We start from the raw sequence: 12,058 nt of genomic DNA, 5'->3' as shown, positions 1-12,058 counted from the left end.
CATTGCCTGTTTTTTCCTTGCAGATCTATGTGCTATTAATAAGGTCTTAAAAATAATTAGCCCAAGATATCAACATGTACTTGTCTGTTCAGATTCCATTAGTGCCTTGCAAGTGATTAGTGACACCTACTCTGAACACCCTGTTCAGATTAGATGTCACTAATGTAGGATTCATCATTTTTTTTTTTTAAATATTGAATTTAGATTATACATAAAAACCCCATCTAAAATATTAATTTAATAAAAGAATTTTAGTAATAATTTATATAAAATAATTATCTTAAAATGAACTACAGAGTAGTCGGTGAAATGTAGTCTATTATTTCTGAAATGACTACGTAATACAAATGTGTGCTTCTACTGAATCCCTGTCATATGGGAATTTCAGGCAATGAGCATGCTGATAGTGCGGCAAAAGAGGCTGTTTCTGATGATGATCTTGTCTGTTTTCTGAAGAGGGTGGTTTGTGATGAGTCGCAAAGTGAATGGAATGCACCTTCGACAATAAACTTCATCTAGTTAAGAACACTACGTCACCATGGAATACTTCATCCAGGTGTTGCCGTCAAGAGGAGGTTATTATTTGCTGTTTGTGAATAGGGCATACTGGACATCTCATGACTCAGATTGATACACTTGTTTGTGTTAGCTGCAACTGCCATCTGATGGTACACTATATACTTGTGAATTGTATTTGTTATTCGGCATTGCGTCGGAGATTTAAATTCGAGGCTAACATTCATAATATTTTAGGAAACAATACAATGATGTTATCCAATGTCTTGTTGTTTCTTAAGACTGTGCATCTATATTTAAATATTTGATTAATCCTATAATATGTTTTGCCCGTGTATACTGTTTATATGCCTTTTAATATTGTCTTTATTTTGGTTTTATTTCTCATTTAGCATACCTCATAGACTTTTTAGATCTGTTTAATTTTTAAGGTAAGTTTTAATTGTTAATTATTTACTAAAGTAGTTTTGGCTCTAGTTCTGAATGAGAAGTTACTTTTAATCCAGCATATTTAGCAGAAGAAGCCAGCAACATCATAGCTTAATGCAAAGAATTATCTCTCAGCCTTTTATATAACTGTTTTCTGTTGCCTTCAGTATTTTACTTCCTTAACTCCTGAAGAAATTTCTCTGCTTTTAGGGTACTTTCCCATCCCTCACCCCTGGTAATAGAGTTTCCTTTACCCACCTCTGCTCATCAACCCCCTAAGGCAGCTGTTGGCATTTTTAATGGGGAATCTCCTTATATCAAGAGTAACTCGGTTCCTTCATTCTTCAATTACTAATACTAACAATTGTTAATATATACAATCATTGCTTCCTCTGTAACACAGCAAGATGATCAACAGGAAGGATTTTCCTTCACTGAATCTCAGACCTTAAAGAAATTTTCTAGATTCTTTAGTACTTTTAGATAGGGCATATTGCATGAGAATTTGATTACATAAAATAATTCACTACAATGTGCATGTAATATTGGAATCAGGTAATTTGTTTCCAACAAGCAAAGTGTGTGGTTCTAATTTTTATCATAGGATGAAACAGCCATTTGTCTTCTTAATCTATGCTTTTAGGATGTAAGCCGCCACTATGAAAGGATTTATTTTAATACCCCTAATAGAATAAAAAGAGACAAACAGTTCATATATTTAAATGGTATAGCCTTCACAAATTCACTCCAAAAGTTCTCCATTCTCCAAATAGTTAGCTAAATTTGGCTTAGCTATTTCAAAGAGAGAACTTAAAATTAGGCAAAACTTACTTTGTGTAAGGAATTAAAAACGGGATTCCAAAGTTTTAATGTGCAAAAATTATTTTATTTTACTGGTGTGTATATAAATTTATTTAGTTTTATATATTTTTTATATTGCAGAAAGATGCTGCATCGCGTTTAGTACTATTAGAAAAAGATCCACTTGATATAGGAGACTGTAACTCATCATTAGAGGCTGCTAAATTTGATATTGTACCAATTAAATTTGAACAAGTAGATGTAAAACAGGAAGAAGTGGTAAGGTATAAGTTTGTTTGAAATCTATTTTTTATTAAAATTGGCATTAAAAAAATATATATTTTTTACTTTCTGTGTGAATCATTTTGTTTGCAGTCGTTTCAGGTATTTGTTAATAGTTTGATTGGAAATCAGTTTATTTTTTACCAGTGGATTATTTTTAGCAATTTATAAGTTTTAACATGTAGATTATATACATATACATTTCACGTAAATTAATACTAAATTAAATGTAAATTACTTTGTCACTAGTTTTTCAATAACAGGATTTAAACTTTGCTGTGAACATAATACATTAATGTAAAAATAAATATGACAACCTCCAAGTAAGTCTTAATGGTTCATTCTTTTATCCAGAAAAGAATGTCAGATTTTGGAGAATTTGTTGATACAGTTTACTGGAAATCAGCTGTTTTTACATCAGTTGACAGCACTTGGTGGCTTAATTTAAAAATAATTTTGAAGTCTGCCAGTGTAATTTTTTTTTCAGTTGATTTCAGAAAGTAAATGAGGATGATATCCCTGAATGGAGTTTTTTTATTTTTTGTTCAAACCGTAGTATCTCATCAGACAGATTTTGATGATATTTTTTTGAGAAAAAAAATTCATGTGGTTGTAAGGTTTTCCAGAACAAAAGTATTATTAAACTCAAGATTACATTGTTGTAACATTCACATGTAGACAATTTGAAGATTTTTTAGTCATTTTGATGTTCAAAGTATTTTCATCCTAAAATTTAAATGTAATTATTTTTAAGTTTGTTTTAGTTATGTAAAAAAAAAAAATTTCTTTTAATTCAGGGTAGACTTAACAGCCAACTCCCATATTTAAAAAAATTATTGTCAGGAGATGGTAATCTTAAGATGTAAAAAATCATGCCTTTTATTACCTTGAGCAAGATATCTTTAAGTTGGCCATCATTTCAGTCAATAAATAGTTTCAGTTGTGTTTTGAACTTTGAAATACATGATACATTAGATATCCATCAGTGGCTGCAGCCTCTTCAGTTATGACTTCTTTTAACTCCCCTAAAGCTTTGAGATATTTCATGTATACAGTTTTAAATCATGTTTCTTCTAAATATCCCTACAAACCAAACAAAAAAAAAAAATCAGAAATGAAGAATTAGGGTGAACAGGCAGACCATGCAGGGTTAACAAATCACAAGACAACACTTCTAAAAATGTTGGTGAGCATCAGGCTTTTACAAGTTGTATATGCCATAGCCTCATCTAGTTGAAGAGAACATTTTTGGATTGAGTCTAAGCTTTTTCAGTTCGTTAATTAAAAAACATGCCGCATTTAAAAATTTGCTTTATATCTATTTACAGTTTCTCCTTTACTATTTCCAAAGAAAAATTGTCCCACAATGTTGAAGTGACAAGAAAATTGTCACTTCAACATGCCAAGACATAATATAGTTCCTTAGTTAGATTTCTGTAGTTAGTTGCTCTAACGGACTTGTTTTGTCCAAAAAAGGAAAAAAATATTTCAGATAAATATTTGAAAACCATTTCTGTTTTTTTTAAATTCCAGTTTTCTAGCAGGTATGAAGCTATACGCGCTGTGGTTCAACCAACACAGCCACTGTTACTGTATGTGTGACTGGCTGCACCTGCCTCCAGTTGCTACTTACATAAAATAAAAAGATTGGCCGCTACATGTAATGCAAGTAACCATATAGCGTGAGCAAAGTTGCAATGGGTAGCTAGTACATTTATAATTTAAATGTAATTAAATCAATAAACAGATGTGATGGGTGGTTCACTATCTTTTCAGAAACATATTTTTCATGTACCAAGCTTTTTTTTTAAAAAATCTATTTGGAATCAATTTTGTTTTCAGCCATTTTTCATGGTTTTTGGCATTCATATCGTCATAGTAATCACCCCCTGTTTCTGACCAGAATTGAATATTAAAAGAACTTTAGAGATTTCTCCAGTTTCATCTCTGACATGCACCATTTTCAAGCTCTGTCCTTTTGATATAGGTTTCTTGTAACATGAACAGAGTCATCAGTCCAACCAAAACTTTTTGTTAAATAAATGTAGGACTCGTCAGAAAAAAGAATTACTCGACCATCATTTCTATACCTCTGTAAATTTTGCAAATAATTTACGTGTTTTAAAAGAATGTCATGTTTTACCACTAACAACTTTTGGTTATCAGCAGTAATCTTCCACCTAAAACCCATATTCCATAAGAATTTTCTTAACATTCCACATGTAAATTCAAACCCAAATCTTACGTTCTGTTTTCAAAACCACTAACAAGTTATTTAATGTTGGTAATTTTTTATGGCATATATGAAAATTATACACAATGCACATCTTGATGGTCTTTCTGTCTTGATGGCTGTGTGGGTGTGTAACACGTAGGTGTTGTGGATGTTAGTAACTTTTCCTGTTTTCTGCAGGTTCTTATGTGCTGTTGTTTGTGTATGTATTTGACGTGCTGTATGTGTTGTTTCCAGTAGTGTTGTTTGTGTGATGTGTGACATTGTTGGATTGTTATGACTGTGTGTGTGTGTGTGTGTGTGTGTGTGTGTGTGTGTGTGTGTGTGTGTGTGTGTGTGTGTGTGTGTGTGTGTGTGTGTGTGTGTGTGTGTGTGTGTGTGTGTGTGTGTGTGTGTGTGTGTGTGTGTGTGTGTGTGTGTGTGTGTGTGTGTGTGTGTGTGTGTGTGTGTGTGTGTGTGTGTGTGTGTGTGTGTGTGTGTGTGTGTGTGTGTGTGTGTGTACGATTCCCTCTTCTTCTGATGAAATGTTTTTATAAGCAGTGCCAGGAAGGGGAGCCAGGGGTGGAGGTTTAGTAAGTAGTGCTCAGGTATACATATGCCCTTGGTTATAACTGGCAGAACCTGTTAGTGAGCCTGACACGTCTTAGGTGCCCGTAAGTGGGGTTCCTCCACCTCTTAAAAAAAAGGATATTGAGAGTTGCACACCTAAAAAAATTCTTACAAATACAATTTATTGCTCTTAGATAACTTATACAAAATAGGTCAATTATAAATAGCAAAATACAATTTTGATTTATTATACACTGTAACCAAGAAATTGATACAGAATTAGCAAGTGATTACACTACAATAAGGTAATTGCAAAATCAATAGTTCACTTTATGCAAGAATTATTCTTTTTTAATGTTTAGAAAAAACTAGCTTACACTTCATAATTGATTAATGCCATTTTGACCCCTATTCATGTAGAACTCACCAAATAGCTTTCTGTACTTAACCACTGTCCAAAAATGGAATTCTCATGACATACTCTTGATCGTTTGTTCTTGCACGCTATACCAAACTGAAAACCGTGCTGGTTCTCAGCAGTATTTTTTTCTTCTGGTGTAGGGCCTGACCTGCAGTACCAGTACCCAACCTGCCCTTTTATTTGTTCAAGCGTAATAATTTCTATTGTCTACTTCTGCACTTTTCTATGAATTCTTCCTGGAAATAATTCTTGTTGTTTCTTCTAGATTTTCTTTATTCATTTTCTCTTTCTTTTTCTGTAAGCTTCTCTCTCTACCCATTACAATGTATTACTTTGGGTAATACAAATTAGGTTTCAGTGTGGGCCCAGTGTGGGCCACGGTATAACACATTTATTTTGTTATAATTGTTTAAATGAATTGCAGGAAATTTCCTTTAAATGTAAAACAAGGGTGACATTTTGATTGATGAATAAACATCATCAGTAGAGCTGTTGAGTAAATAGTATGTAAAGTAGAGTTGTTATAAATAAACAAGTAAAAAAATGAAAAAAATATAAACAGAACTAATTATAATTATTAATCCACAAATTTACGTTTCTAACAGTTCTTACTTAATAAAACTAACATGTATAAATAAGTATTGAATAAAAAATTGAGAAGTATTATTTTTTGAAATCTTAATCAAAAGCACAAATTTAGCTTTAAAATTCCTGTACCATTGAAATCTTCAAATCAGATTGCCCACTGTAATCTTATTCATGCCTGTTGAGTTGGATGAGATTATCTCAAGGAAAAAAGATACCATGTGCTTAAACCAGTCAAATAAATATCCCTTCTGAAGAAACTTAAGAGAGGGACTAATCAAGTGATGTTTATATGAAAGAAAACTTTAACAAAATATTTTTAATAGGTTAAAAATTCAAAAAGACTTAAACATTTGACCCCCTGTCATTATTCAAAAATGAAGTTTTTGCATCATTATTAATAAAGTAAGTTTTTCAATTATCTGATTCTGTTATCTGATCAGTTTCCAGTATAAAAACTGGGATGTAGGCAGTTTCTCTAGTTTTATGTATTTTATTTCATACTTTTAGTTTGCTCCACACATCCTTAACCCCATTTGCTGTGTTTACAAATCATTTCTGCCAGGTAACGTGAAATTTTATTATTTTTTATAATTTTCTGGTGATGGAAAGAGTGAAATTTTTCTGGGAAGGTAACATGAAGTTAATGGCAGGGTTGAAAGTGATGTAAGGAAGTGAAATCACTGATGCAAATAGTTTTTATATTGTGGTTAGAAGATTCCAACAACAATTGTGGAAAGACTTTAAGTAGGACAATATTTTGGGATTGCCTATCGAGTTTTGAGTGTGGTTGCTGGAAGTCTCAGATACTGCAGGTACAGATGTCTGTCTTAAACAAGTTTGAAAGGATATTTTTAATAAGCATGGAATAATTAAGGTTGTGGCAACATTAAACTTTATTTCATAACAGACTGGTAAAATATCTTACTTAAAATCTAAAAGAAGCACTCAGAGGCTGTTCTTGGAACTTGTGAAAAAGTACCAGTGATCAGTGATATCTGATGCAGTTATATAGAATTGTAACCAACCTAATATAAACAGTTGTTGAATGATAGTAATTATGTATGCTTATCAATTCATTTGTAGTATGATGAGATCTATACTGCTATTTGAAGACAAAGAGGGTTTTTGTATTCGAGATAAACAAAAAATACTACTTTATCAATCTCAACCAAATTTCTATGCATGTTTCTTGGCAAAAGTGAGAAGATTTTTAGATATATTTCATCTTGAAAAAATATATATACTTATATGAAGTAATGGAGATTTGCCAGTTGAAGCACAAATTTTAATGAATTGAATTAGTGAACTGTGAGTCTTTTATCACTATGTGATCTGTGTTTGAACTGAATGATTCAAACCAATCCCTGAGTAATATTACAAAAATAATAGAATTAAGTTTATGTCAAATAAAATCTATATCTATACTATTATATAATGAAGAGGGTTTTTGTTTGTTCACGATAAACAAAGAAGCTATTCTATCAATCACAAACAAATTTTTACTCATGTTTCTTGGCATAACTAAAAGGGATTTTTAGATATACTTAATCTCAAAGAACCAGCCGATTGATTGATTACTTTTAAATTTTCAGGTTACATTAATATTATACCATGGAGGGTTTAAGCCACACACTGGGGCCCTAGCTCTCTTAAAGGTTAAAATATTAAAAATATTCATTATTTCTTCATGCCCAAGGAGGGTGATGTAAATTAAAGGTATTCATTAAGGAAAAAAAAAAGATTAATCTCTTTACCCCATTATTATATTTCTGCTTCCACGGCAAAGAAATAAGTTATGAATTCGAATTTTTTGTCGTCAAAGGTGTGTGTACTTTAGTTACACTTATTATTATTCTGTCTTTGTTTAATCTGTCAAGTTTATAGAAACTTGAACTTGTGGAATACTTTAATTGTTATTTATCAGTATTATTTTCACAATCATGTGGATAATGAGCAGTATGGGGCAGAACCTTCTGGGTAGATGGGATTGGGAACTAAGCGTGCTCTGCAGTTGTTCAAGGCACTGTCCCCTTGCATCCTGGGAATGGTGAGCTCTGTGGGTGTGGGGTAAGCCCCATGCACCCAGGAGGCTCCAAGAAGCACCTAAGTTGGCTTTTGGAGTTCATTGGGCCCTGAGGGTCCAGGTTCTGGCTAGTCTGACCAGCTAGTATATAGATAAAAATATATATATTTTTTAATCTAGTGCTGTTGGGTTGACGTTTCATAATTTTCCTTTACATCTAGCTACCAAATAAGGAATGTATGATCACACCATGTTAATGTTTTTTCAACATATGTCCAAAAATCTCACTTCTTTGATCCAGATAACTTTATAATTAATATGGTAGTATGTGTGAACAGTTACATACTCGTTTCTTGCAAAAATGGACAGATAGTTTTTGTCAACCGAGAATCTGTAATTTATAGTTATATCTTCTATTATATTGTTAATTGTAAATTTTAATAGGACTTTGCAGCATTGCTACTTGCTTAGAAGATCAGCAAATTTTCAACATAATAAACCAATTTCTATGGGAATTTCCCTAAGAAGATATTTTTAATAACAGTGTTCAACAAGTTGCTGTGGGATGACTCCTGCAGTGACATTAAAAACTTTTGGTTCCAAATTTAAAGTTTAATTTTAAAGTTTCTATAGTTTTTCAATATATAAGCAAATTCTTATAGTTCTATTAGAAAGGCAGGCTTCCTCATTCATACAATTCATAATCTCTCCATATAGAGACATTCCATATAAGTTGTCAAGAATTCAGTGTGGAAGGTATGTGTCTGGTCTGTGGAATATGTCTGGTTCCATATTGAGTTTTGAAACCATTTGATCAACAGTAGAGCAATGGTTTCTATAATCTGGTGTAAGGTTACATAATTTGTTTACATCTAAATACCATACTAGGTATTCATTAACCATCATTTTTTCAAACATTTCCCTAAGTAGTATATCAGTGATACTAATGCTGAATTTTGTCTAATCTTTAGAAGTTGCATCACCACTGCCTGATATATATATTTATATTTTGGTATGAACATTTGGGATAAATGGCAAATACCTTTTAAATAGGTTTAGAATGAATGACTTTTGTCCATTGTCAAGTATTTTGTATGAATTTACATGGAATATCTTCATCACCAGGTGGTACCATCACCATGTTAAAAGAAATTTTAACAACAAACAGGATGACAGCTGGAATTAAACGCCTTCTTTAAGAAAACCCAATCAGGGTCTGAGAGACCCTCCTGATCTGTGAGATCAGTATTGCTGATCATGCCAGGAATTTGACCTGAAAGGAAGCTAAAACTTGGCTAGACAAGAGACTAGACTAGACAAGAGGCCTTCTGCTGTACACTCTCAGAAGAACTGACATTGCACAGTATTGTGCTGTAATCTGAAAGTTTCATCTATCAAGACTTCCTACTCATGTTCAATACACGGGTCTTATATGGGAATGTAAACCATATAAGACCATGTTTAGTACATAGGGAAAGTTACATCATTGTGGAGGTAAACTCATCCTCTTGATGCATTATCAAGGGGGTATCCCCTTGATTTAGCAGGCAAATCCCACTTTGGCCATTGCCTCATAGAGTTGCCTCATAAATATTCACTGTTCTGCCCCCAACAGGTTGTTTGTATTGAAATCACCTCCTACTAAGATGATTTTTACTGTCTTTTTCTTTTTCCTGTTTAACCTCCAGGAATTACTGTTCAGGTATTACTTCAAAGGATGAATGAAGATGATATGTATGAGTGTAAGTGAAGTATAGTCTTGTACAGTCTCAGGTTAACCATTTCTGAAATGTGTGGTTAATTGAAACCCAACCACCAAAGAACACTGGTATCCACGATCTAGTATTCAAATCCGTATAGAAGTAATTGTCTTTAAACTAGGACTTGAACGCTGGAACTCTCAACTTCCAAATCAACTGACTGTCTATTTTTTGCTATCTATCGTTCCCTTAGTAGACCAAGCTAGGTTGAAATTTCTATCTATCAGTTCAAGGAGATATAATATCTTCATCATTGATATTTTTATCCAGGCATAGCCTGGACCACTGTCGGAATGAATTATTGGCAGGCACCTTAGACATCAGTAATGGCGATGTTGATGTCTATATCGCAGACCCATGAATTTCAGCGGCCGTTACTATATTTAGCTCACGACGTAGTATGAAGTCAGCCTTTTTCATCTTCTGATCTCTTAAGACCATATCATTTTACCTCTAGCTCCTATTTGAGTTAATTTGTAGAAATCTTATTCTTTGTGCTTTGAATACTACTACCAGTCCTTGGTTGGTATATTTGCAAGCCGCACATCTTTAACCTTCCTTACACTCTTTTGGCCAGCCTTGCCACAATTAAAGCAAAGTGCTGAGGGGTAGGGGCTCTTGGACTTAGAGGATAGGTAAGCTGAATCCCAGCACTTGAAGCACTTTAAAAGAATTTTAAAAGTTACTAAAATCTGAAAACTTAAGGTAGGGATATAAAATTTCTGCAAGTCAACTGCAAAATTTTTTTAATTTTTATTTTAAAAATATGAACTTGATGAACAGTGAAAATATATTTCTAAAATATTATATATATATATATATATATATATATATATATATATATATAACAATTTCATGCAGAACACCAACTATTCTTTGAAGATAGTATAGTTAATGAAGCCTTTATTTTAATTGGGATGTATATTTTGTTTCTTTTAGGATCTTGGTGTAGAAACAATTGGTGACACAATTGAGGAAACCATAGAAGATAATTTACCCACAGCAAAATGCTTAACTTGTAATGAATCTAACTTAACATGTAATGGTGTGTGCAAACAAAAATGTGATGTTTTGTTCAGCAACAGAAACTTGTGGATGGAGGAAAAGATCGATGATGGAAAAAAATTCACGTGTAATGTTTGTCAAAAATCTTTTAATCAGCGTAATCACTTAAAAAGACATCTTTCAATTCATACTGGAGAGAAACAATTCACATGTAATTTTTGTCAAAAATCTTTTAATCAGAGGGGTAATTTGAAATCGCATCTTACTGTTCATACTGGTGAAAAAATATTCTCATGTCATTTTTGTCAAAAGTCTTTTAGTCGAAATGTTTCTTTGAAGGAGCATCTTTCTCTTCATACTGGTGAAAAAAGATTTACTTGTAATTTTTGTCAAAAATCTTTTAATCGTAGTAGTAATTTAAAGTCACACCTTTCATTTCATACAGGGGAGAAAAGATTCACATGTAACATTTGTCAAAAATCATTTTATCAAAATTATAAGTTGAAAAAACATATCTCTGTTCATACTGGTGAAAAAAGGTTCATATGTCATATTTGTTCAAAATCTTTTGATCTTAATTGTACTTTAAAGAGACATCTGTCTATTCATACTGGTGAAAAAAGATTCAAATGTAATTTTTGTGAAAAATCCTTTGATCAGAGTAGTAATTTGAAAGCTCATGAATCTATTCATACTGGTAAGAAAAGATTCACGTGTAATATTTGTCAAAAATCTTTTTATCATTATTGTGACTTGAAAAAACATCTTTCTATTCACACTGGTGAGAAAAAATTCACATGTAATATTTGTCAGAAATCTTTTAATCGGAGTAGTAATTTGAAGGCACACTTTTCTGTTCATACTGGTGAGAAAAGGTTCACGTGCAATTTCTGTCAGAAACCTTTTAATAAGAATAGTCACTTAAAAAGGCACCTTTCTATTCATACTGATAAAACATAAATTCTTTCAAAATGAGAAAATTGAAGGAAATATATGATATTCATATAAACGCCTGTACTGTGAGAAATTAAAAAATTAAGCTATTGAAATTTTAAAATAAAAAAAAATCTTTTCTAAATTAGTAATTTACGGTAAAACAAATTTACGTTACTAAAATCAAACGATATATCAATATTATAATAAAATGTAATCTGAATAGTATGATTTAAACTGCATAAATAATATACATATAAATTGAATGAAAATTTGATGTTAAGAAATTTTAAGTCATAAATAATGTAAAAGATGATGTGATAATTAATTAATATATATTTGTTAATAAATTAAAAAAAAAAAATGTTGTAAATTTAAAATTGAATTGAAAACTATTTGACAACAGGGAAAAATGAAAAAAATTCAGTAATTATTTAGAAAAACGAACACACATTCAAAAGTCAATAATCTTGGCATATATTGTTCTTTTCACCACACTGATATTAAATATAAAAAAA

General features: G+C 31.8%; 1 protein-coding gene across 2 annotated transcripts in view; it reads left to right on the top strand.

Annotated features, from left to right (window-relative positions):
- The window catches only part of LOC142317299 (uncharacterized), a 30,393-nt gene extending 18,621 nt beyond the window's left edge, over positions 1–11,772 (top strand). For both annotated transcript variants that reach the window (XM_075353733.1, XM_075353732.1), the window contains exons 3-4: positions 1,888–2,025; positions 10,542–11,772. In XM_075353733.1, coding sequence (XP_075209848.1) covers positions 1,888–2,025; positions 10,542–11,567 — 1,164 coding nt within the window. In that variant the 3' untranslated portion in view covers positions 11,568–11,772. The remainder of the gene's footprint in view (positions 1–1,887; positions 2,026–10,541) is intronic.
- The last annotated feature ends 286 nt before the right edge of the window (positions 11,773–12,058 follow it).

Source organism: Lycorma delicatula, chromosome 1, assembly GCF_047948215.1.
Source record: "Lycorma delicatula isolate Av1 chromosome 1, ASM4794821v1, whole genome shotgun sequence".
Taxonomy (NCBI): domain Eukaryota; kingdom Metazoa; phylum Arthropoda; class Insecta; order Hemiptera; family Fulgoridae; genus Lycorma; species Lycorma delicatula.
The sequence above is the reverse complement of the archived record's forward strand: the minus strand, read 5'-3'. Positions and strand labels throughout refer to the sequence as shown.